The 27985-nt window shown below is 35.8% G+C and overlaps 1 protein-coding gene across 1 annotated transcript in view; it reads left to right on the top strand.

Moving 5' to 3' along the window:
• Positions 1-27985, top strand: part of ARMC1 (armadillo repeat containing 1) — a 94087-nt gene that overhangs the window by 54088 nt on the left and 12014 nt on the right. The window contains exon 4 of the mRNA XM_069100024.1: positions 18321-18510. Within this exon, the coding sequence (XP_068956125.1) occupies positions 18321-18510 (190 nt within the window). The remainder of the gene's footprint in view (positions 1-18320; positions 18511-27985) is intronic.

Here is a 27985-nt window from a genome sequence, read left to right as displayed (position 1 = left end):
TAAGGTTACACGGCCAGGTGTTTCTGGGTGGGTGCTAAGTGTCTGAGCCCGGGATTCGATCTCCAGGTGTTCTCAACACTGGAGCCGGTGCTCTTACTTGCTGTGCTACCTGGCCGCCCCCCTTTTTGTCCTTGTTTAGTGAAGACCACTAGATCATTAGAAGGCTCACATCCTGACATATTAGTAAGAATGTGATATTGGCAAATCACTGAATTTCCCTGGACATCTGTTGTCATTTTTAGAATAAGGATGATGATGCTTATATTACCTACACAACAGGATTGTGTGACCACAGTGCTTTATGACTGCATAAATGTGAGTTATAATTATTATGTAGCTTGTTTTAAAAGCACAGGCTGTCAATCCTTTTTTTCATTTTACATAAAACCCTGAAAATACATGTTAACACAAAGGTGAATTTCTCTCTTTAAGCTAAGGATCTGAAATTCAGCAGTGATTTCACCCAACTGATTCTCATACATTACATTTTTAAGTTGGCCAACATCTGAAATGTCTTACAAATGCAGTGACCTTTTCTATAAACTATGATACCAGTTAGGAAGAAAAACTGCTGAGATGATGTCTTAAGAGAAATAGGTTTTTTTTGACATCTTACTTCCTTACTCAGCCAAGCTTAGAATTTTTTTGTGTGGGCAATAGTGGCCTGGGAGAGCCCACTTGTGGTCAGTAAAATGCCCAGACAGTTGTAACATTTGTCATCATAAAGAAGCAGAAGAGCCTCCGTACCTAAGGTATATAAAAACTAGGTAGCAGAAGAATAAACTTGTTTATACTATATATGCCATGGGATGGATGTGAAATCTCAACATGTTGTTTATTAATTCCTTACAATGATTTTAGAATTCCTTCTAGCTCTTAATCTGTCATCTTGTGGTCATTTGTACCAAGCATTTCTATAAGTATTAATAGAGAATAGCATAAGTATGATCCTTTTCATGGAACTTATTCAGACAGAGAGAAAATATATCTCATATTATAGAAAAGAAATTATATATTTCCAGAGGAAGTAGGAGGGTCCTATGACATAACCCACATTGAGGAGGTACTGAGATCGTAGAGGAGACTCACATAAGTGATTGTTTATTATAATATATAGGTGTTTGGAACATCTTGTGTTCTGGTTAGCTCTTTTAGTGCTTACTGCCTTATTTTGCTTATGAAAGCATATCTTGGATGTACACTAATGAATAATTATGCTCTAGCTAGGTATTTTTGTACTTCAAAAGGATCTGTGATTTCATTTGTTGTAGGTACTGTTTCCATTGGTGTGGATCACAACCCTATTCACACTTTAGGAAAGTCTGTATGACCTGGTGTGGCCCAATAAAAATTCCATTTTGTGATTAGGCTAACCTTTAGAATTTAGATCTTCAGCTAGTCTTCAAAGCTTCTCTCATTTGGTAGGACCTGCCAGAGTTTGTGCTTCAGTGTGTGGCCTTTGAAGACCCTGGGCCTTGCTTACTCCATTGAAGAAGGCACAGAAAAGATTTTATTGGAAGGTATATAGGTAACCTCTCCTTAAACATTGATATGCCTGTCATCTAAAGTATTCTGTAATCTACAAAACAAGACACCTTTAACCATGAAGATTTCAATCACTTTTCTGATTAGAACTCATAAAAAGATTTCTTTGTTTTAGGAGGGAAAAAAAAAACTATTGATATAATTCCATGTAAAATGTCTTTTGTAAAAAAAAGATTAATATTATTAACTGTTGTTTAAGAATTACATTTTTATGAACATTAGTTGTAAATTGTTTGTCTCAGTTTGCCATTTGGATATTCTCATGACACTGTTTTTACTACCTCATAAATAATTGTTCAAAATGGAAAATATGAAAGAGCCTTATTAATGAGTTAATTAGATCTGTATTAATTCCAGAGGGTGTAATTGTGTTAGGCAAGGCTATCTTTGAATTTTATACAGAAAAAGATTTATATTTGTTAAATAGGCAGTACATTAATTTTTACCATAACATTCATATTAATATTAATGTCACTGTTCTGATTTAACAGGGCACTTGCTATGATTCTAGAAAAATAAGTTTCAAAGAAAGTTTCCAATACATTGAATTGTTTTACTTTTTCCTTTTGTTCATCTTTGTGTAACCTGCTTTATTTAGCTTATATCCCCATCTGGAATCATGAATTCCCTTGGAAATTTGGTAAAACATTTGAACTCTTTTTCAGAATTTTTTAAAAAAAATTACTAATTGAAGGAAATTCTGACTACTTTTTCCTAAGTTCACAGACTCCTTGAAATCTTAGACTCTAGGTTGAGAACTATTTTGCCCTAGAAAATTTGTGGGGTTCTTTTTTGGGGGAGGAAAATATAGGGGAGAAATTTAACAAATGAGTTACAGTGACCAACTCTATAAGATTTTGAAATAGTGACCACCTCTACTTTATAAGTTTAAAAGCTCAACAAACTAACACCCCCCCCCATAGATAACCTAGAGATACTTTTTAAAAATTAATTTAAGTAACAAAAAATTTTATTTTCTCTCCTCCCCTTCCCTTTTGCATTCTCCCTCCTTCCAATAAAAGAAGAAAAAGAAAAGCAAAAACTTAATAATTGTATTTAGTTTTATAGTAGATTTTTCCTTTATATTGGAATAAACTTTGGGAATGTGAGATGAAGTCACGCTTATAAAGAAACAATTTACAAACCTTTCTTATTTTGATCAACTTCCTAATTGCATAGTATAGGTGATAGCATCTTTTCTGAGACTAATGCAGAGCCACAGCATAAGAGAGATGATTTACTTTTCTAATCTTGCCTTACTCGTATTTCTTATGAATGTAGGTATGATTACATTTAAAAGTGATTCCAAACTTCTTTTCCTTCTAGCTTGAAATTGTAATTTCACTGCTGAGTAAAAAACTAAATGACGCTTAAGCAGAGGAGGTGATGATGTCAAAGAGCTGAAAATCAGTTATTCACATATTGGTTAGATTAGGTCCTTTTGCCTTCAGTTATAAATATCTGAACTTAGTGTAATTTGACTTTAGTCAGAGGAGGGAAATAAAGGTTTCACGATTAACATTATGTACTTAACTAAAAAAATTTATGTTTTTAGCTTTTCTTGAACTAACATAAACTTTTAAATTATACCTGAGCACAATAGTAATGTGGTCAATTTACTAGTAGTCTGTAGAAATAAACTGCTTAAAGTTTAGAGACATCTAAGGAATATTGCCTATAATACCATGTGAGGTTGATGATTATGCTGTGACCAGTACTTAAAGTATTATTCAAAAGATTTTTGGCACATTTCCTGAAAAATTTTCTGATTGGCAGTTTTATTTACCTCAGAAAGATTGAGGGTTAGCTTTATCCATACCAATGTCAGGTAAACAGGAGGGAGCTTAAATTTCTATGAAGTACCTTCCAGGAAATAAAATGGCAAAGCTCAAAAGACCTTAATGCATTATTCATCGCTGGTACATGTCACGGAACGTTTCATATATGAGAAATGCAGTTCAAGTTTGGGGTAAAAACACTATTGCCTACATTACCACAAATGATTTCTCAGAATTCTTGTGGCTGTGTAATTTTATTAAAGCCATATTTCTTAAAAGACTCACATGATCCTTGAAATCAGCTTACTTAATGTGATTCAAAATATTTTTTGCTTAGTGGTGTCCAACATTTTATTTGGCACCCTATTTAAATTAGTCTCTTAATTTGTTAAAAAAAAAAAGTTTTTGTTGATGTCTTTTTTTTTTTTTACAGAATCATATTCTTTCCTCCTTTTCTTCCCAGAGAGCCATCCCATATAATAAATTATATTTTTTAAAGACAAAAAAAAGAAAAAAAAGGGAAGAAAAATCAACACAACTGATCAGTGTATTGAAAAAAGTCAGAAAATGTGCAGTAATGGCATTTAATATTTAAATTTAGTCAGCCTTGATATCTTTATATCTTTCTATTCATATATGTTCTTAATGTTTTGATATAACCTTAACACATGTATCTCTCATAATGTTGCCCTAACCAACATAGTTTCATAGTAATATAATTATTAAATTATAGACTCTACCATACTATTGTTTTACATTTATAAAGTTGGCTTTGTGGAATTAACTATTCTCTATGATTTCTCCTCCTTACTGTAGTGTTTTCATGAACACGGTTAACATTAGATGGGGTACAACTATTTATAACTATAAATAACATCAGTCTGATTCTTAATGATATCTTTATTTTCTTTTTAATAATACAAGAGAAGAATTAATAGGAATAAATTTTCAGCATATTTCACTTTAAAATGATATTTTGAATAAATTTGGCAAAGAAGACATTCTTTGTAAAACCTTCAAAAGAATCTAGGATATCATTTCAGTATCCCTTAATGAATCGAGGTGCTTGTGATTTCATTTAGGTCATTGGTATATTTTTTCCTTTAAAAATCTTGTCAGCAGGTATATGTTTTTTCCTTTTTATTTTTTCCATTCATTATTTATTTTTAACAAGAATTTTTAAAAATTTTGAATTTCACATTTTCTCCTCCAGCCCCTCCCTCACCCATTGAGAAGGCAAGCAATAAATCAATTACACATTTGAAGTCATGTAAAACATATTCCCTATTAGCTGTGTTGTGAAAAAAAAAAGAAAGAAAATATCTCAGTTTGTCAATTCTTTCTCTTGAGGTAGATAACATTTTTCATCATGAGTCCTCTGGAAATGTTTTGGATTGTTGTATTGATTAAGGTTAGCTAAGTCTTCTGCAGTTGATCATCATTACAATATTGTTACTGTGTACAATGTTTTGGCTCTGTTCACTTTACTTTCTATCAGTGCATGTAAGTCTTCCCAGGTTTTCTGAAACCATCCTGCTCATTCTTTCTTTCTTTTTTTTTTGTAAAAATCTTTTTTTAAAATTGTTTTAAAATTTTATTTATTTACTTTTAGTTTACAACATTCAGTTCCACAATCCCTTGAGTTCCAAATTTTCTCTCTTCCCCTCTCACCCCCCATGGCAGCATGCAATCATATATAGGATCTGCAAATACTTTCACATTAAACATTAGTCAAGTTGTAAAGAAGAATTATAACCAATGGAATGAACAACGAGAAAGAAGAAACCAAAACAAAACAAAAAAGAAAGCAAGTAGTTTGCTTCAATCTGCATTCGGAGTCTATAGTTGTTTCTCTGGATGTGGATATCCCATTCCATCATGAGTCTTTTGGAGTTGTATAACCTTGCATTGCTAAAAGGTGCCCAGTCTATCAAAGTCAGTCATCACAGATATGATGTATCTGTAATTGCGTATAAAATTCTCCTGGTTCTGCTCTCCTCACTCAGCATCAGTTTATATAAGTCTTTCCAGGTTATTATGAAGTCCATCTGCTCCACATTTTTATAGCACGATAGTATTTCATTAACATTCATATACCACAACTTGTTTAACCATTCCCCAATTGATGGGCATTCCTTTGATTTCCAGTTCTTTGCTACCACAAAAAAAGCTGCTATAAATATTTTTGTGTATATGGGTCCTATTCCCACTTGTATGATCTCTTTGCTAGAAGTGGTATTTCTGGGTCAAAGGGTATGCACATTTTCATAGCCCTTTGTGCATATTTCCAAACTGTTCTCAAGAATGGTTGGATCAGTTCACAACTCCACCAACAGTGCATTAGTATTCCTATTTTCCCATATCTTCTCCAGCATTTATCATTTTCCCGTTTTGTCACGTTAGCCAATCTGACCTGTGAGATGTGGTACCTCATAGTTGTTTTGATTTGCATTTATCTAATCAGTAGTGATTTAGAGCATTTTTTCATATACTTATATATAAAACTGCCTGTTTGTATCCTTTCACTACTTATCATTTGGGGAATGACTTGTATTCTTATAAATTTGACTCAGTTCTCTATATTTTAGAAATGAGGCCTTTATCAGACCACTCAGTATATTATAGCACAATAGTATTCCATCACAATCATATACCAGAACTTGTTCAGCCATTCTGTAACTGAAGAGCATCCCTTTAGTTTCCAATTCTTTGCTACTATAAAAAGAGTTGCTATAAATGTTTTGTGCATATAGGTCCTTTCTCTTTTTCTTAGGTCTCATAGGGATACAGTCCTAGTAATGGTATTGCCAGGACAAAGAGTATGTACTGTTTTATATCCCATTGGACGTAGTTCCAAATTGTTCTCCAGAATGATTAGAGCAGTTTACAGCTCCACTAACAGTGCACTGGTGTTCCTATTTTTCTGTATCCCCTTCAGCATTTATTTTCCTTTTCCATCATGTTCATCATTCTGTTGTGAAGTAGTATCTCAGAGTTGCTTTAATTTGCTTTTCTTTAGTAGTAGTGATTTAGAACATTTTTTCATATTACTATTGGGAACCTTTTTTTTTTTTTAAGCTTCCTGTTTGTATCCATTGGCCATTTATCAATTAGGGAATGGTTTTTGTTTTTATAAATTTGACTGAACTCCCTATATATTTGAAAGACAAGGCCTTTATTAGAGAGACTTACTGTATGTTTTCTTCTCCCAGTTTTCTTCTTTTGTTCTAATTTTGGCAGCATTAGTTTTGTTTGTGCAAGAACTTTTAATGTCATATAATAGCAATTCTCCATTTTTATTTCCTGTCATTCTTTCTATCTCTTGTCTGGTCATAAACTCTCCCTTTATCCATAGGTCTGACAGATACATTCTCCCCTAATTTATTTATGATATCATCCTTTATGTCTAAATGTATATAGTATTCTGTACTGGCAATCCCCTGTTTCTCTGCCAGGAAAGAAATGGTATGTTTTCATTATCCCTTCCCTTTTCCCATTGCTTCTCATCGGAATTTACCTTCCTTTTTATTATATTTTCATTTATATTGTAATTGATGTTTACTTGAATCTGTTTATCTCATTCTGTAACAGTTCATACACATCTTCTAGTATTTCTCTGAAATCCTCATATTCTTCATTTCTCATACATTAGTATTTTAGAATATTGACATACCATTTTGATAATGTTTTGCTTAATTCTAATTTGATTGGCAAAACACTGTCCCTAAATTAGGTAGTATTGTCATTTTTGTTATGTCAGCACAGGTCAACTACGGACAGTTATTATTTCGTCATTATTTATCTCCTTTTATTCCTGTAAAGAGTATTTGTGTAAATCTTACCATGTGTCTTGGTAGATTAATCCTCAGATATTTTATTCATTTTATATGTATTTTGGATGAAATTTATCTTACCACTTCTTGGTTTTGGTTAGTTCTATATAGAAATGTTGATGATTTTTTTTTGGATTTATTTGGTCTCCAAAAATCTTGTTGTAACTGTTTTCTCAGTTTCTAAGTGGGGTTTTCCAAATATACCATCCTGCTATCCCAATAGGGAAAATTTTATCTCTTTGCTGGAGTACCATTGATTTTGTTTATTAATTGCTATAGCTAGCAATTCTATAATAATACTAATGATAATAATGGAAAGGGTGCATAATATTATTAGCAGTAAGAAAGCTTCTGGTGTTCATTAATAATAAATAGTGAATGGTGCTAACTTTTTGTTTTAATAAAGGCTTTTGATCATATTCCACACTTAGGGTGTTTAGAGTTTTTAACATTCAGGAATGTTATATTTTCCTAAAGGTTTACCCACGTCTGTTGGAATAACCATGTGTTTTTTTTTATATTTTTGTTGTTATTATGCCAATTGTTTTCTTAATATTGAACTATTCTTGTATGTTTAGTATAAATTCAGAAAAAAATTATTTCTTGAATGTTTTATTCCTATGCTTCAGATTTATTATTGTACTATTGAAGAAGAATAGTTTCTTAATGTCCATAACTTAACCATCTGAAGAGACCTTTAATCAAGAATGATTAAAAACATTTTTTTCCTAAAAGTATTTCATGGTTATGCATTACTGCCTTATGCATCTGCCATCACTGGGCAATGTGGTGTTAATGCATTCATGAATTTTTGAATTATTGAAATTTAAGCACCAGCATTTTTTGTTGATTTTAATGTAAATCTTGCTAAAATTAATTACATGTTTCTTTTCCTTCTTAAACAGGGTATAGTTTATTAATGACTTATTTTATTTTTTTTTAAGCAATCGGAGTTAAGTAACTTGCTCAAGGTTACACTGGGTGTGGTGCTGAGTGTCTGAGCCCGGATTTGATCCAGGTTATCCCGACACTGGAGCCGGTGCTCTTACTCACTGAGCCACCTGGCCTCCCTAATGACTTATTTTAAATCTCAGTTATTATGAACTTAAATTATCTAGAGACCAAATTTCTCATACTCTCCGTTATTGAGAATAGCACCAAACTTATCTGTAATGAAATAATAATTTATTGCATAACTAAGTATAGAAACTTTGAGAAAAGATTAAAAAGTTAAGAATTAATGACCAAAAGATTATACACTCTTTGATTGTCTGGTGATAGCTGAGTTGTTCCTGTAAAAGATGGGTAGTCCAGAAGCAGCAGAGGATGGAAGAGACAGGAAATGGGTGGCAGGAGGAGAGCCAGGAGGTATGTGAAGGAAAAAGAAACACCAAGAGAGGGATAGTGGTGAAGTGCAGAGGTGGCTTTGGTATGTGCCAGAGAGAGACTGTCCCTGGGGGATTAGGGCGTGGAAGATCAGGATCATGGTGAAGTAGAGGATTGAAGGCAACAGCCAGAAGCTACCAGAGCTTAGAAACAGATAAGCCAAACGCAGTGATTGTGACTTTTTTGCTTTATTGTTTTGTAGGGACTTGCAGGAAAATAGTATCACAGAGATGTTTATTTTAATGAGATGTTATTTATGCTAAAAGGAGCCATGTCATGCCTTATTAAGTATACCATTTAGTATAGTTTTTGTTTATAGTATACACCATAGTTTAGTGTGGTTTCTGATCAAGAGACTTTAGTGGACTGCTGGCTTAATGTGAGGCTGGATGGGTAGGTGGTAACCAGAAAAAAAAAGCCAACCTAATCTTAGGCTTAGTTATTAGAGAAAGAGTAGATAATATTGAATTACTCTGCCCTATTTAGATAATGTACAGAATATTTTTATGTTCTTTTCTGAGCACTAATATTTTAGGAAAGGCATTGAAAAACTGGGATATGTTCAAAATGTGAAAACTAGAGACCATGAATTGATTTGAAGGAACTAGAGATATTTAGCTGGGGGGGGGGGGGGGGGGGGAGGTAGGGACATGATAGATGTCTGAAGTCCGTGAAAGGTCATTATGTAAAAGAGGGATGGAACTAGACTTTATGCTTGACCTTAGAAGATGAACTAACATCAATGTCTGGAAGTTTCAGAGAGGAAAATTTCTAGCTCTTTATAAGGAAAAGTTTCTAACAATTAGAACTGTTTAGAAGTGAAGTGGGCTACTTCAGGAAGTAGTATGTTCCTATCATTGGAGGCTTGGAAGTAGAATCTGAATGACCAGTTGTCAGGACTGTTGTGGGAATAAGCCCTTTCAAGATACAGCTTAGAGTAAATGATTTGAATTCTTCTTCAATTCTGAGAGTTTGTGATTCTGACAGGCAATCTGCCTTCAAATTTTATTTATATCCCTGAAATTATTAAGTCAGTGTTTGGAATTATGAATTTAGGTTGGAACTATGAAAACATTTTCCCATTTGCTAAAGGTTAGGTTCTCAGGCTAGCCCATAAAAACTTCAACTGAACGAACTACAGTTACCTTTTGTTTATGTGGGGAAAATGTGCTCCAAGTTCAGAAGGAGAATTTTAGATCCTGGGAATCTTTTTTCTACCACGTATAAAAGAGAATTCTTATATCTTGGTTACTAAAAAGGACTACTTTTTTACAGTTTCCCAGTGATGGGCCTCATGGCCAAAAGGCAATCCTTCTACTCCTCTCTAATTGATTCCCTATCTCACTTGCTACATTGGCTTTTCCAAACTTTCTTTTCTCTCAAAGTCTTTCATAGAATCGTTTTGTGGAAAAGAAATTGTTCAGTTTGACTTCCAAAGCCAGCAAAGGCATCTTGTCTTTTTAAGGAAGAACTTCTTAACAGAACCATCTCCTGTAGAATGGATTGCCTTGGAAAATAGTGAATTTTCCTCTTGCTGGAGGTCTTGAAGCAAGGACTGAATAGCCACATCTCAGCAGTATGGTAGAAGGGATTCCTGATAAAGTAAGGTACAAGTTAGATTGAAGGACTTTAGAAGACCGTTCTGACTGCTTGTGTGATTTCTTTCCTGTTTCACTCCCTTCTCCATCTTTTAAGTCTATTCTGACCTCTTCAGATAACTTCCCTTGAGTTCATTCTAGATTTTGATAAATAAGCAGAGAAGAGGAAAGGGTTGGGATTTGTCAAAACTACAAACATATACATTTAAGATGATTAGGTCCTTTAGATTGATTATAAGCTCTTTGAGGTCATCAAACACGTCTTACTACTTTGTCTTTGTATCTTTTTTCAATCCATTTTTAAAATGTTTTTTGAATAAATGATCTCATTAAAACCTTTTCTGTTCTTTCATTGCAGTTTGGCTGTGCCAGGTGTTATGAACTGTAATAAGAATAAAACTTAGTGGGAAATAGTATTCAGGAAGAGTATCAGTAATAATAGATATGACCTTAGATTGCTATATGTGGATTGTTTTTCATTGCCATGGTCTGTAAGAAAAACAATGTCCTTATTGTTTGTGCAAAGTATAAGTAATATATGAAATGAATGAGTTTACAAGATATATAAAGTTTATGCTTTAGTTTTGTGAATTTTGAATAATAAATTTTTAATTTTAATAAGATGAGGTACCTTGTCATTATGCATTGAATGCAAAACAGTTTATGGATGACATTTTCTCTCACTAGTGGATTGGTTGAGGAGGTCCTTTTGCATCTGTCACCCTGGGGTCACCTGGTCTATTTTCATTAGAATTTTTTCTTGGGAATTGTAGCAGCAAGCACCCTAGCATACCCAGGATGGCTGCTAGCACAGGTTCTTTGATCTGCTTTTCTAAAGGAAAGCAACTCAGAAAGGGTTAATCTTACTTTAATCAAACATATGTGTGTTAGCATATACATATGATGGAATTAGTATCCAAAAAGCGTTTTTTTATTGAAGCAAAAGTTCCCAAACTTATTTGGCCTGCTGCCCCCTTTTAAAAAATATATATATTCAGCAACCCCTCTTCCCTCTCCCACCCCCACCCCCCCATTAGGTTAGGTTAACACTTACTTTTTGTTCAACACCACCCAATTTCACTCAAGACCACTATCATCCCCCTGGATCTTTCCAGCACCCCCCAAGAGGTAGTACTGCCCACTTTGGGAACCTGTGGACTAGAGAAATGAACCAGATCTAATAAGATTACTATAAGATCTTATGCTTAAATATTAAAGATTAAATATTCACATTGATCTGTTGTAATGTAATGCCAAGCAAAGGCAACTTCCCAGGTTCAAAATACCAGCATAGGTGCTCTCTATTTTATTCAGTGACAAACCAAGAACAGAGAAGATCAAAACATGACATCATTCAAAATACAGCATTTACTAAGTGTGATTAAATAATCACCAAGGACTACCCCACCCCAGGATCTTCCAATCATTCAATCAATTACAAAGTCCCTGTTCTAAATACTACTCCACCCCTAGGCTATACCTTAATTAAGTCCACCACAAAGCCCCTCTTCTCAAATGGAGATTAGTTTCCAAACATAAGGTCAAAAGTTCCCCACCCCTGGATCACAATTGAATCTACCCCAGAGTTACATCAAGTTTAAACACAGCACTTAATACCCAAATGGAGGTCTTTTCTTCATCTTGACACGAGGCAAGTTCTCAGCAATCTTAGTTCCTGGGGAGACAAGGCTTAGCAAGGCCATAAGATACATTGCCAGTCCCTTCATGAATTTATCCTCTGTCTGTAGAACAGTCCTAGAACCCCTGAACACATTAGCAAAGCCCTCTCCCAGGATTTCTGTAAACATCCAACAAGAAAATCCTTCTTCAGGGCTTCCGAACCAACAGAAAGGTTCCCAGACCCCTGCAACAACAGCACTGTCCTTCACCAGTGGACAGTATTCACTCTGTCTGCAGGACAGTCTCCAGACCCCTGCAACAACAGTACTGTCCCTCACCAGTGGACAGTATTCACTCTCTGTCTGCAGGACAGTCTCAGGGCTTCTTAGCGAACAGCCAGGTTCCAGGACTTCTTCAACAAAAGGACTGTCTTTCACCAGTGGACAAATCTGGCAAAACAACATCAAAACAGACAGACAAAGTACCAGCAAAACAGCCATGTCTCCTCAGTCCTTGGCAGCTCAGGGGGCAGGTCTCAAAAGTCCAGGGCAATTCAAAGTGGCCACCAGCAATTCTCTTAGTCTCTCTCTCTCCACGAGGTGCTGCTTCCAAAAAGATCTTCTGCCTCTCTCTAGTGTCTCTCCAAATCTACATCACCAGCTCCTCCCAGTTCAGGACTTTCTTTTCACATCAACAAGCCCATCCCACAGGTGGGATTAACAAACTCTGGGTTTTAACACAATCAATTTGAAAACCAAGCCAATACAGGGGAATCTTTAATTGCCATTACTATCACATCTGTGACCTTATGGATGTGGGTAGTGCAAATCATAACATGTTTTGTCTATTGATTCCTTCTAGGGCAATTTTGTCACCCAAAGTTATTCTTTTTTTGCCCCCATGTTGTTTGGATGCCAGTGGAACACTCTGGCGTCTCTATTAACATCCCTCATTTTTATGACATGTCCAGCCTATTTTTTTCACTCTTACATTTCTTGGATGGCATCTTTTAGTTCACTTAAGTCAACCAATCAGCAAGCTTTATTAAGCAAACAGCAGGTGAATACAGGAGAAGACAAACATAACAGAATGAAACTTCGTATTTACAAGAAGCTTTTAGAAGTTGAATGAGGAAGACAAAATACAGATATAATTACACAGAATAAATATAAAAAGCATAAATAAAACGTAGTTTGGGGTAGGAGATAAGCAGTAGGGAGAATCAGGAAAGGCTTTATGTAAAAGGTCATGCTTGAAGGAAGAGGATTTTTATGAATTGGAGGTGAAGGGATGTATGTATACTTTAGGCATGGAGGGCAGCCAGTGCAAATGCTTCTCGGTTGTAATATACTGTTTGTGATGTGTTGCAGTCTAGTTGCATTCATTTTGTACCGTTCCATTGTCCTCTGGGTGATAACCTCTTCAGTTCCTTGGAGACTGTAGTGTTCATTCAGCAACACCAAAAGAGTATTAATATTTTTTAAATGGATTTTTGATGGTATATGAATGTGATGGAATATCATCATGTTGTAAGAAATGATGAAAGGAATGGTTTCAGAACAACCTGGGAAGACTTATAGGAACTGATGCAAAGTGAAGTAAGCAGAACCAAGTGAACAATTTACACAGTAACAGTAATATTGTAAAAATAATTGTGAAAGACTTTACTAACTCTGATCAACACAGTAACCCATTACAGTTCAAAGGACCCATGAAGAAAAATGCTGTCTACCTACAGATAGAAAACTAGTGGACTCAGGTACAAATTGAAGTGTGTGTGTGTGTGTATGTTTTCTCTTTCTTTTTCTTTCCTTGAGTGTTCAGTCTGGGGCGGGGGGGGGGGGGGGGGGGGGGGGGGGGGGCCTGGAACATGACTAATGCAAAAATTTGTTTTGTATGACTACTTGTTTGTAATGGGTTTTGTATTTCTTGCCAAATTGGAAATGGGGAGAAGGGGAAGGAGAGAATCTGGAACTGAAAATTAAGTAAATTTCAGTGGAAAAAAAATAGATGTTTCTTTGAGAGAGAAATTTGGGGTCATTAAAAGAACTTTGCAGTTTCCTGAATCCAGCCTGCTTCACTTTCTGCTTACTTATTTACAGGCCTTGCTTCATTGTCCATTTACAATATCTGTCTGAGCTATCTATTGATGAAAGAGAGAGAGTATGTGTGTGTGCGTATCTATAGTGTGTCTATATACATGTACTTACATTTCATATGTATCAAAACAAACAGATACTGTATTCTCTAACTCAGTTACATAATTGTAGAGATTATTAACTGGGCAATATTACTTGTGAAAGTCCTACTTTCCTTGTAATACCTACATGAAGTATGCCATATATACATGTTTATATTATTGTCATAAAAATTTTATTCATAAGGAATAGTAGGTTGGTATTGAAATCCCTCACAATGGTAACAATGGTGTTACTTCCTTTGTAGACCTCCTCTGTGTACATGCCAACTAGCCTAGCCCAATTGCTTTTCCCACCTGTATTCTCTTCAGTGCCGATTCTACCTCCTCAGCAAGTTCATTTGGAGTTGTGATATTATAGTCTTAGTGTGGTGGTTTCATTGTTCTTAATAGTGAAAAGAGGTTCATAAAAATCTTTGCAGTTCTCTTCTTTCATCTATTTGCATTTCTCTTTCCAGTTCTATCCTTAATGTCCTGAGGATGATTTTGCTTAGTTTGATCTCTTAAGTTTTCTTAACTACCTAAACTTTCCACTGCTTCTCTGTTTTTATGAAACTATAGTGCTTAATTATTACTTTGCAGTATCCTTTAAGATTTCCAAAAGAAATTTTCATTGTAAACAGGGGTTCTTAGGTTGGGAGCAACAGAATAGATTTCAAGAGATCTATGACCTTGAATGGGGATAAAATTACAACTTTATTTTCACTAGCCTTTGGTTTTCTTTGTAATCATATGTGTTTTATGCATATAAAAACAATATTCTGCAAAAAGGGGCTATGAGCTTCACCAGATTGCCAGAGGGATTCATGACACAGAAAAGGTATAAGTTTAGTATAAACTAAACCCTTTAGCTGCCATCTCTTTCTCTTTGGCAAGTAAGTCATAGTTTTTGCTGGTCATTAATGTTTCTAGACTTCTGTGTTCTCATTATGGCACTTGATTCACATAAGTAACACTTATTCATGAAATTATTATAATGGGTCCTAATTTTCTCTCCTTCCATGTCACATTTTTTTTTGATTAATTACAAATGAATACAATCGAGTCAGAGTTTTTTTAATTGCATGATATGTTTTAAAAATATTTTTATTCATCTCCACAACATCTCTTACATGTGTCCCCTTTTCTCCATTCACATAATCATTCTGCTAGATAGTACCTCATCATCTCTTATCTACATCATTTTAGATAGCACTTCACCATCTCTTATCTACATCGTTTTGCAGTGTTCTCCTCATTTGGCTTCCTGACTTAAATCTCTCCCCACTACAGTCCATCTTCCACATCTGCCAAAATGATTTTTCTGAAGTGGAGGTCTAAAAATGTCACCTCTTGTCTAGACTAGTATCCTGATAGTTGGTCTCTGTGCTTCAGGTCTCTACTTCCAATCTATCTTCCAATCAGCTGCCAAAATGATCTTCTAGAAGTACAAGTTTGATTATGTTACTCTCTACTTAATACAATCTTGTGGCTCCCTGTCACCTTTGCCTTTGCACTGACTCTATCACATTCTCGAAATGCTTCTCTTCCCACCTTCCTCTCTCCCTACCCTCCTCCATTCTTTCTGCCTCTTAGAAACTCTGACTTCTTTAAAAACCCTATTTAATTGTTGTGGTCTTTGTCATTATTATTGAGATTATATTAAATCAGGTGAAGCAAATTATACACATATAAATAGACAGAAAATACATATCAAATACATACAAAGTAATTTGGATGGGGGCAAGGTAGGTAGGTACTCATTGCCTCATGTCAAAAGTAACTGCTTGAAATGAACTTTGAAGGGAATGGGATTCCAGGAGTCACGGGTAAAAAACATCATTCCTGGTTAACAAATATTATTAAGCAATTACCGTATGCCAGTCAGTGTGCTGAGACTGGAGATAGAAAGGCAAAAACATAGTTGCTGCCCTCAAGAAGCTCACATTCTAATGGGGAACATAACATGAAAAAAATTATTACATACAAGATATACAGTGTAATAAAGATAATCTCTTAGAGGGAATATACTAGCAGTGGTAGGGAGTGGGAGGAGGGTTGAGAAAGGGCTTTTACTGAAGGTGGAATTTGGACAGCTTCTTGAAGGAAGCCAGGGAAGTCAGGAGACAGGTGAGGGGAGAAGACATTCCAGGCATGGGAGACAGCCACAGTATTTTATATTTAATTCTGTAGCAACTGGAGTTCAATGAATGGGGACATTTTCAGACCTATACTTTTTGGAGATCATTTTGGCACCTGTGTAGAAAATGCATTGAAGTGAGGAGAGATTAGATATAGAGAAACCAGCCAGCTCTCTAGGTGTGAGGTGTTGGGACCTGTACCAGGATGGTGTGGAGAGTGTACTTCTCCTATATGAAGGTAGAAATGACAAGACTTGGTAACAGATTGTATATTTGTGGTTAAAATAAATGAGGAGTTGAAGATAGCTCTTAAGTTTGAAAGAGGATAACATTGAGGTTGAAAACCTGGTAATTGGGAGGATGTTGATACCCTTAACAGTAAATGGGAAGTTTGGAAAAGAAGAGTTTTGGGGAAAAGATAATGAGTTCTGTTTTAGACATGTAGAGTTTAAGAATACTATGGGACATCAAGTTCAAGATGTCCAGTTGATGGTTGGAGATTGGAGTTCAAGAAAGAGCTGGCTAAATAGATTTGAACCCATGGCAGCTGATGAGACCATTAAGTGATGTAGTAATAGAGGGAAAAGAGAAGATGACCTAGGATTCAAATAGGTTATTAGACTCAGTCCCCATTTACCTTGGAAATGAACCAATTAAGCAACTTAAAATAACACCATGGAGGGATGGCAGGGTTCTAAATTTCTTGCTTTCTTTTGGCATGACTTTAGTTCTTCAGCTACAGGGTAATCCTTACCACCTTAGTAAGAATCCTTTTCATTCTCTTAGAAGTGAATCTGTTAAGGGAATCTCTCTCTGTGAGGTCTTAAACTCAGGATTACCTCCAAAGTGAGGCTGGAAGGGCTCATTCTTGGAATTACTAGTCTGACTCATCCTTGAGAAATGAAATAGAAAAAGATAGCTTGTGTCCTATGAAATCATGTTTTTTTTGGTTGTTGTTGTTGCCTTTGGGCAAACAATAAACCAGTTCTTTTGTTGGCCTTTCCAAGGAGAATCTGTGATTTATTCCGTTTAGTTGAAACTTCCATTTGATTCAAGCATGTGAGAGAGCCCAGTACAAAGGCAGAGATAATAAAGAAGCCCACTGGAGTCTATTAAATAGGCAAGTAACATATTCATACTTGTGGACTTCTGGAAGATCAGTTTATCAGCTGATTGAAGGATATACTGGAAGTAGGAAGATACTTGAGGCAGGGAGACCAACCATAAGGATATATTGTAGTAGTCCAGGTGGGAAGTGACAAAGCAGGGAGGGTCATTGATTTAAAAAAAAAAATACATCAAAGTATTTATAGCAGCTATTTTGTCATAGCAAAGAACTAGAAACAAAACAGATGTTGATTGGTTAGAGAATGATTAAGTGAGTTTTGGTACATGAATATAATGGAATACTACTGCTCTGTGATAAATGATGAATGTGATGATTCCATGAAACATGGGAAGACTTATATATTGATGCAAAGTGAAATAAGCATATTGGGAAAATAATATAAATGATGACTATAACATTGTAGTTGGAAAGGATAATAAAGGAATCAAAACTTAATGCTGTAAAATTATGACCAAACTTGGCTCCAAAGAAGAGATATAAGAAGATGCCCTCACGTTTTTTGTTGTTATGGGGGACAATGGATGTGGAACGCTTACATATACTGTTAGATTATTTCCAGTGTGCTGGTTAATTTCACTGAACTGTTTTTTTTTCTTTTAATTTTTTTTTCTTAAAAAGGAATAGCTGGGAAAATAGATTAATTGGAAAATATGTGCCTTAAAAATAAGATCAACACAATTTTATTTTCAAAATTCCATTTCTTTTTTTTTTTTTCAATCTTAATGATTGGCCTAGGTGATTTTTTTTTCTTTTTTTAACCATAGCCTAACTTTTCAAAGTTTGTCGTGGATGATAACATGATCTCCATCCTTTAGTGCCACTGTCAGGGACAGTATGCCAACCTGATTGGTCCATAAGTTTGAACAAGAATAGCAAGCTTTATTTTATTGTTCACTTCAACAAACATTAATTAGGTGCTTTTATAATGTAGATGGCATTTGTTACCCTTATGTATTACTTTCCTGTCTTTTATTGTGGAATATCACAGTATGTCTTCTGAATTGGATCAAATTAAATTTGAGAAGGTTGCGTTTTTCTTCACCTGAGGGACAAAATTATGGCAAGATAAGATAATATAATATTTAACTGATATAAATTTGTTTTTCTTTTCAAGGACTACTACTCCAGGAGAGACTAAACTTCTGGCTTCTGAAATCTATGACATCCTTCAGTCATCCAACATGGCAGATACCGGCAGTGTCAATGAAATGAACTCACGTCGAAGGAAAGCTCAGTTTTTTCTTGGGACTACAAACAAGCGTGCCAAAACAGTGGTTTTGCATATAGATGGCCTTGATGATTCTGTAAGTGTTCTGAAAACACAGGAATAAGATTACATTTTTTCATTCAAGCTCATTATTATTGTTGTTTGTTCTCAAAGAAGACCATGACATTAGAAAGGTGATGTCATGACTTGCATGTGAATTGGATTCAAGTGAGTCTGGACTGTGCAAAGTCAGGAGCCTCATTCTCTCCTCTGGAGCTATCTGGGTCCAGTGGCAATATCAGTCTTATCATATACCTGTAATGAAACTTTAAGTCTTCTCGATCCTTTGTTAGAGAAACCAACTTTTTTTTGTATTTGTGTTTTAGTACAGTGGGGGGAATAAAGCATGGTAGATGAGACTTCATTATATCTTAACCAGAAAGCATTGATTTATTAAGCATCTACTGTGTACCAGGTGCTGTGTGAGGGCTGCAAAAGTAAAAACAAAACAGTTTCTGTCTCTAGGAAGGTTATATTTGGAAGAAATTAAAGCTATAGTCATTTAAAAAAATGCTCTAAATTACTATTGCTTAGAGAAATGCAAATAAAAACAAGTCTGAGATACCACATCATACCTATCAGATTGGCTGACATGACAAAACAGGAAAATGATAAATGTTGGAGATGTGGGAAAATTGGCACACTAATGCATTGTTGGTGGAATTGTGAACTGATCCAGCCATTCTGGAGAGCAATTTGCAACTATGCCCAAAGGGCAATCAAACTGATGCATACTCTTTGATCCAGAAATACCACTACTATGTCTGTATCCCAAAGAGATCATAAAAAAGAGAAAGGGACTCATATGTACAAAAATATTCGTAGCAGCTTTTTCTGTGGTGACCAAGAACTGGAAATTGAGGTGATACCCATCAATTAGGGAATGGCTAAATCAGTATATGAATGTAATGGAATACTATTGTGCTATATTGTTCCATGAGAAATGGTGAGCAGGTGAACTTCAGAAACACCTGGAAAGACTTGCATGGACTGAGACTGAGTGAAGTGAGCAGAACCAGGAGAATATTGTACACAGTAACAGCAACATTGTGTGATAACTAGCTTTGTTAGATTTAGCTCTTATAAGCAATGCAATGCAGTGATCTAAGACAATTCCAAGACACATGATGGAAAATGCTGTCCAAATCCAGAGAAAGAACTATAAGTCTGAATGCAGATCAAAGCATACTATTTTCTCTCTTTTTTTAATTGATTTTTGTTTTTTCTTTCTCATGATTTTTCCCTTCTCTTCTAATTCTTCTTTCACATTATGACTAATATGGAAATGTTTAATATGGTCATACATGTATACCTTGTATTAGATTACATGCTCTCTTGGGGAGGTAGGAGTGGAGGGAGGGAAAATTTAGAACTCAAAATCCTATAAAAGTGAATGTTGAAAACTAAACATAAATAAATAATTTTTTTTTAAGAAGAAGGCTATATCTGAACTAGAGAGAGACAACATGTCCATATATAGGTATATAAAAGTTACTGTGAGGTTGGAGGATGAGACACTAACAACTGAGGGGATCAAGAAAGGCCTTATGTGAAAGGCAGTTTAGTCTGAGTCTTGAAGGAAACCAGTAGTTCCAAGAGGGGAAGTTGGCAGGGAATGCATTCCAGCCATGGGGGATACCCAGTAGTACAAAGTTACAAAGATGGAAGATGAAGTACCATGTGAGGAAAGGCAGCAGTAAGGAAGTCCAGTAAGGCTACCAGGGGCGGGGCATCTGCAGCCTTAAGGCCACATGTGGTCCCCTCGATCCTCAAGTATGGCCCTTTGACTGAATCCAAACTTTTAACAGACTAAATCCCCTTAATAAAAGGATTGGTTTGGTAGAACTTAGACCCAGTCAAAAGGCCCACTCCTGAGGACCTAGAAGGTCACATATGGCCTCGAGGCCATAGGTTCCCCGTGCCTATACTAGACTGTGGACTGCATGGAGGGGAGTAATGTATAGGAAGACTGGGAAGAGAGGAAGGAATGAGGTTGTAAAAAGTTTTAAATGCCTTACACAGAAGTTTATATTTGTTCCTAGGGAGGCAGTAGAGTTTGAGTAGTGGGGGACATGGTTGTGAGATTTCTGCTTCAGGAAAATCACTTGGCTGTCTCTGTGGAGGATGGTTTGGAATGGAGAGAGACTTGTTATAGGGAAACCAATTAGGAGGCCATTGCAATAATCTAGGCAAGAGAAGATGAAGGTCTGAACTAGAGTGGTGGATAAATGGAGAAAAGAGAATATTTTGGGCAAGGTTGGAGAGACAGAAATGACAATATTTGTCAGCTGATTGGTGTGAGTGAAAATGAGCATTTGAGGATTATACATACCATTGCTGCAAACTTGGTGACTGTAAGAATGGTAATGCCTTTGGGCAAAAATAGAGAAATTTTAGAAGAGTAGTAAGTTTGGGGAAAAGATAATAAGTTCTGTTTTGAGTGTGAAATGTATGACAATCAGTCCTGTAAGACCAGATCTTAGAAGAGAAACTAGAGCTAGATGTATTGATCTGGGAGTCATTATAGTGCCTTGATTCATCATGATATGTGATGAAATGAAGTCTTTCTGGAATATGTTATTAGGATGGTTTCTTCAAGGTTCTCCTGAAACACTTATTCAAGAGTTTGTTCACCTTATTATTGTTAATAATTTAGCTGACCAGTCTTATGCTACAGAATTCTTCACAGATCTGCCTGCATGTCAGCTTTTTGTTCATGTTCATTTCAGGTAGCAAAATATAATTATTTCTCTTGTTCGTTTTTATGGTTCAAGAAAAAAGAGTATTATTAAGTAATGCTTCATTTGGTTCATTTTATATCAGTATTTGTGGATATTTCTTTAAAGAACATGTTTTCCAATATTTAGGAAGTCCTAGCTAATTCATTGAATTGTGAAAAGGACCTTGAACTCCCATGAAGGTTCCCCTGTACTCCCTATTTTATAAATGACAAAATTGAGTCCTGTAGAGGTTAAATGACTTGTCCCAGAATACAGTTATTTAGTGTCAGGCCCACAAATAACCTTAGATGTCCTTATTGCTAGTCATTCAATAACTGCTACCAATACTAGAGATCACTTGCTATAGAATAATTTCTCAAATTAATCCCTATCTCTATGTAGAAAACAAACATGAATATAATCCTTGATTTATAGAAATTTTTGTTGATACCTGAGAATGTTTTGCCAGTAATTTACATATCTTTAGAACAACCTTGGAGCATCCATAATATTTATTGAATTGAATTGCTGACATCTAATCAGTGCCCATATCATTTGTCTCCAATTCTGTGTTGCTGGCTTTGTGTGAGACCGATGAATTCCAGTTCATGTGACCAACAAGATGGAGGGAAGACATTTTCTTTGATTTTCATGACCTTTCACATTTCTTCAAAACAGATTATGCATCAAAGAGAAAGCAACTTTAACTTTCTCCATGGTCTCAAACTCCAGGAACCAAAAACAAAGTGAAAACTCTATGAAATAATACCAAACTCATGCTCTCTCTGCACTCTCTTCCCCATTACCCACCATGCTCTTGGTGAAGAGGCTGCAAAGTTTTTTTTTTTCCCTCTTTCCCTTTCCCTCTTTCTAGTGCTGTGAAGATCTAAGCTCCAAACTACAGAAATTTGCTGAGGTTGTGATAGCTAGTGCCATGTATGCTACAACAGAATTCTGCAGGAGAGCAGAGGAATAGAGGGAATTGGGCAGGGCATATTTGGGTTTATAATTAAAGCCCCACTCTGTAACTGTGATCTCTGTCTTCTTCCCACTGCTATGGAGATCCAAACTCCAAAGGGCAGAAATTTGCCCAGGCTACAATAACACTAGTATAGCACCCCTCTGTACTGCAGGATTAGAAAACTGAGGAGTAGACACTCTCTGTGTATGGGCCTGTGTGGGATTCCACTAAACCTGAAGGAAAAGAGCTCAGCAACCAGCAGTGTTCAGTTCTTTTCCCCCAAAAGGCCCTGGGGGCACAGACCTAGGCTGGTGAACTGTGAATTGTCCAGTGTTGGAGGAAGCTGAGACACTTTTGAGATTTAGCTCACAGGGAAACCACTGTCAGAAGGGAGTGAGTCAGAAAGTGAGCAGAAGGAGAAAATAAGCTGGACAAAAAGACTAAAAATTGCTGAAGATCTTAGGAAGAAGAAAATTCAAACACCTTGAGAATAAACAGATAAACCAACAGGGACATTAACAGAAGAAGTAAGAAAGACCCTCAGTATGTATCATCCTCAAAATCTAGTAAACAAGTTCATGCTTCTATAAATATTACAGAACAAAGGAAAATGATTCAATACGTAAAGAAGCAGGAGGACCTGAGGGTTTTAAGGAAAGCATGGACCCACAACACCCTCTTCCTCAGTGATTTAAGAGAGAAATTGGATTGTAAGAACAAAATTTATGGCCTGCACAGCAGGGATAATTGGCAGAAAGGAAAAACTTAAATCTGTGATGGCAAATATTGCCAAAGAAGCAAGAGAGGACTACTGATTGGGAATATAAGAAGTATATAGAAGCGAAGAAAATTTGGAAGAGGAGAAGCAAAGAGCAATAACATGAAAAGAAAATATGCTCTTTATACAAGCAAAACATATTGATCTTGAAGATAGGATGTGTAGAAGCAATCTAAGGATTATAGATTTCCCAGAAGAATGCAAGTCTATAATGCAAGAAATAATAATAGAAGAAAACTGCCCAGAACTTCTGAACACAGAAAAGGAAATGCTTATCGAAGGAACGTATAGGTGGCATTCTAAGATGGCATAATTTCATAGATGGCAAATTACAAGACACATAGTGATTAAGTTTAACAATGCAATTGGGAAAACCACCAATCCTGCCAACTGCTAGAGCAAGATTTTCAAATACAAAGGAGAGGAAATTTGAATAATAGAAGAGGATTATTCCTCTTCTAGTACCCACCAGAAAATGCTGAGAGGGAATGGGGATAATGTGGTTTTTTTTTTTTTTGGTCTTTATTAATTTGTTTACTTTTAGTTTGCAAGATTCATTACCACAATTCCTTAAGTTTCAAATTTTCTCCCCCCCCAATCAAGTATAGGATCTGCAAATACTTTCATTAGGCATTAGTCAGGTTATAAAGAAGGATTGTAACAGATGAAATGAAGAATGGGAAAGAGAAAACAAAACCAAACAAGAAAATAAAAAAGGGCAGGTAGTTTGCTTCAATCTGGGTTCAATCACAGTTCTTTCTGTGGATGTAAACATCTCTCTCCATCATGAGTCTTTTGGGTTTGACTTATGTCTCTGGATTGCTGAGAAGAGTCCAGTTTATCAAAGTTGGTCGTCACACATATGCGGTGTTTGTAATTGTGTACAAATTCCTCCCGGCTCTACTCTTCTCACTCAGCATCAGTTTGTATAAGCCTCTCCAGGTAAATATGAAGTCCATCTGCTCCTCATTTCTTATTGCACAATAGTATTCCATAACATGCATATACCACAACTTGTTCAGCCATTCCCCAATTGATGGACACCCCCTTAATTTCCAATTCTTTGCTACCACAAAAAGAGCTGCTATAAATATTTTTCTACATATGGGTCTTTTTCCCACTTCTGTGATCTCTTTGGGATACAACCCTAGAAGTGGTATTGCTGGGTCAAAGGGTATTAAATTATTTATAGCCCTTTGGGCATAATTCCAGACTGCTTTCCAGAATGGTTGGATCAGTTCACAACTCCACTAGCAATGCATTAGTGTTCCAGTTTGTCCACATCCTCTCCAGCATTTGTCATTTTCCTGTTTTGTCATCTTAGGCAATCTGAGTGGTGAAATGTGGTACCTCAGAGTTGTTTTGATTTGCATTTCTCTAATCAATAGTGATTTAGAGCATTTCTACATGTGCTTATAGATATCTTTTATTTCTTTCTCTGAAAACAGCCTGTTCATATCCTTTGACCATTTATCAAGTGAGGAATGACTTATATTCTTATAGATTTGACTCAGTTCTCTGTATATTTTAGAAACAAGTCCTTTATGAGAGACAGAGGTTGTAAAAATTCTTTCCCAATTTTCCACCTCCCTCTTATTCTTGGTTACATTGGCTTTGTTTGTACAGAAGCTTTTCAATTTCATGTAATCAAAATTATCCATTTTGCATTTTATAATGCTCTCTAATTCTTGTTTAGTCATAAAGTTTTTCCCTCTCCACAAATCTGACAGGTAAACTATTCCTTGTTTTCCGAGGTTGCTTACAGTATCAACCTTTATACCTAGATCATGCACCCATTTAGACTTGATTTTGGTATATGGTGTTAGGCAATGGTCTATACCCAGTTTCTGCCATACTATATTCCAGTTTTCCCAGCAGTTTTTGTCAAATAGTGAATTCTTATCCCCAAAACTGGGGTCTTTGGGTTTATCAAATAATAGATTACTATAGTCATTGACTGCTGAATCTCGTGTGCCTAATCTATTCCATTGATCCACTTCTCTATTCCTCAGCCAGTTGTAGCAGCAAGCTCCCCAAGCGTCCTCAGGGTTTGCTGCCAATACAGGTTCTTAGATCTGCTTTGTTAAAGGAAAGCAACTCAAAATGGGTTAACAAGCTTACTTTAATCAGTCAGGCATGTATCCGTTTACCTTGTTCAGGGGAAAAGGTCAGCGCCCCGAATTTCAAAGTACACAGACAGAATTATCAAGACAGAAACATATCTAGTAGATAGATTTCAAATTGTCCAACCATTACATCCATACCCAGTCAACATCTGGGTTTCAACATCTGGGTTTTTTCAAAGCGGGGGCGGGGGTGCTCTGGATAACGGCTTCCCATAATCCAGATCAAATCACAGAACAATTCTCAAAGTGAGCCCCCAAAACAAAGCCTCACATCAGGGCTTATATAGCCTTCTCCTGGCTCAGAGAATGTAACAACCTTATTGACCCACTGGCCAATCAAAAAGTATCTACTGAAAAACAAGCCTCCCACCCCAGGCTTCAGGTGCACTTTAGCCTAGGGATAGGGAAGATCTTCCAAATTTGCATTCCCATTACACCAGTACCAAGTAGTTTTGATGACTGCTGCTTTATAATACAGATTGAAATCTGGTACAGCTAGTCTAGTCTACCTTTCCTAGCATTTCTTTTCATTAATTCCCTTGATGTTCTGGACCATTTATTCTTCCAAATGAATTTTGTTAGTATTTTTTCTAGCTCTATAGTTTTTTGGTAAATTGATTGGTATGGCACTAAATATATAATTCAATTTAGGTAAAATTGTCATTTTTATTATATTAGCTCAACCCAGCCACGAGCAATTGATATTTTTCCAATTTGTTAGATCTGACTTAATTTGTGTGAAAAGTGTTTTGTAGTTGTGATCATATAGTTCCTGGGTTTGTTTTGGCAGGTAGATTCCCAAATATTTTATAATGTCTACAGTAACTTTAAATGGGATTTCTCTTTCTATCTCTTGCTATTGAATTTCATTGGAAATATATAGGAATGCGGAGGATTTATGTGGGTTTATTTTATATCCTGCAACTTTGCCAAATTTATTTATTGTCTCAAGTAGTTTTTTACTTGATTCTCTAGGATTCTCTAAGTATATCATCATATCATCTGCAAAGAGTGATAGCTTGGTCTCTTCTTTGCCTAATATGATTCCTTTGAATTCTTTTTCTTCTCTAATTGCTACTGCTAACATTTCTAGTAGCAGATTGAATAAGAGGGGTGATAGTGGACAACTTTGTTTCATCCCTGATCTTATTGGAAATGCTTCTAGCTTATCCCCATTACAAAAAATATTTGCTGATGGTTTTAAATAGATGCTACTTATTTTTTTAAGGAAGACTCCATTTATTCTTATACTTTCTAGTTTTTTTTTTTTTGTCTGTTTGTTTTAAAGCAATCGGGGTCAAGTAACTTGCCCAAAGTTACACAGCCAGTTCTTTCTGGGTGTGGTGCTGAGTATCTGAGCCCGGATTTGATCCAGGTCATCCCGACACTGGAGCTGGTGCTCTTACTCGCTGAGCCACCTGGCTGCCCCTAAGCAATTGGGGTTAAGTAACTTGCTCAAGGTTACATGGCCAGGTGTTTCTGGGTGGGTGCTAAGTGTCTGAGCCTGGGATTCGATCTCCAGGTCTTCTCAACACTGGAGCCGGCGCTCTTACTCGCTGTGGTACCTGGCCGCCCCTCTAGTGGTTTTAATAGGAATGGATGTTGTATTTTGTCAAAAGCCTTTTTCTGCATCTATTGAGATAATCATGTGGTTTCTGCTAGTTTTATTGTTGATATGATCAATTATACTGATGGTTTTCCTAATATTAAACCATCCTTGCATTCCTGGAATAAATCCTACCTGATCAAAGTGTGTTATTCTTGAGATAAGTTGCTGTAGTCTTTTTGCTAATATTTTATTTAAAATTTTTGCATCTATAATTCATGAGAGAGATTGGTCTATAATTTTCTTTCTCTGTTTTATCTCTTCCTGATTTAGGTATCAGTACCATATTTGTGTCATAAAAAGAATTTGGTAGGACTCCTTCTTCACTAATTTCCCCAAATAGTTTGTAGAGTATTGGAATCAATTGTTCTTTAAATGTTTGATAGAATTCACTAGTAAATCCATCTGGCCCTGGAGATTTTTTCCTAGGGAGTTGACTGGTGGCTTGTTCAATTACTTTTTCTGAGATGGGGTTAAGTAATTTACTTCTTCAGTTAATCTGGGCAACTTGTATTTTTGTAAATATTCATCCATTTCCCTAAGATTGTCAAATTTATGTGCATACAATTGGGAAAAGTAATTCCTAATTATTGTTTTGATTTCCTCTTCATTGGAGGTAGATTCGCCCTTTTCATTTTTGATACTCATATTTTGGTTTTCTTTTTTCTTATTTTTTTTTTTTATCATATTGACTGAGGGTCTACCAATAATTCTATTCACCTCCTTAACTTCTTTCTTGTTTATTTTGAGGTTGGATTTGTCAAGTTCAGAGAGGGGGAGATTAAGGTCCCCCACTAGTATAGTTTTGCTATCTATTTCTTCCTCTAATTCCTTTACCTTCTCCTCTAGGAATTTGGATGCTATACCACTTGGTGCATATATGTTAAATAATGATATTGCTTCATTCTAGATGGTGCCTTTTTGCAGGCTATAGTTTCCTTCCTTATCTCTTTTAATTAGATCAATTTTTGCTTTTGCTTTATCTGAAATAAGCATTGCTACCCCTGCTTTTTTTTTACTTTAGCTGAGGCATGACATATTTTACTCCAGCCTTTTACCTTTACCCTGTGTGTATCCCTTTGTTTCAGATGTGTTTCTTGTAAACAGCATATTATAGGATTATGATTTTTAATCCATTCTGCTATCTGCCTCTGTTTTATGGGAGAGTTCATTCCATTCACATTTACAGTTATGATTATTATCAGTTTCTTTCCCTCCATTCTATTCCCTCCCCTGTTAATGCTTATATTTTTCTCCCCTTCTCCCTTCCCTTCCTTAATAGTTTTCCTTTTGACCACCACCCCCCTCAGTATTCCCTTAT

Source organism: Petaurus breviceps, unplaced genomic scaffold (genome assembly GCF_028583685.1).
Source record: "Petaurus breviceps papuanus isolate PSGF00001 unplaced genomic scaffold, PetGlider_PUasm1.0 38, whole genome shotgun sequence".
Classification (NCBI taxonomy): Eukaryota; Metazoa; Chordata; class Mammalia; order Diprotodontia; family Petauridae; genus Petaurus; species Petaurus breviceps.
Note: the sequence above shows the minus strand (reverse complement) of the source record. Positions and strands in the feature narration are given on the sequence as shown.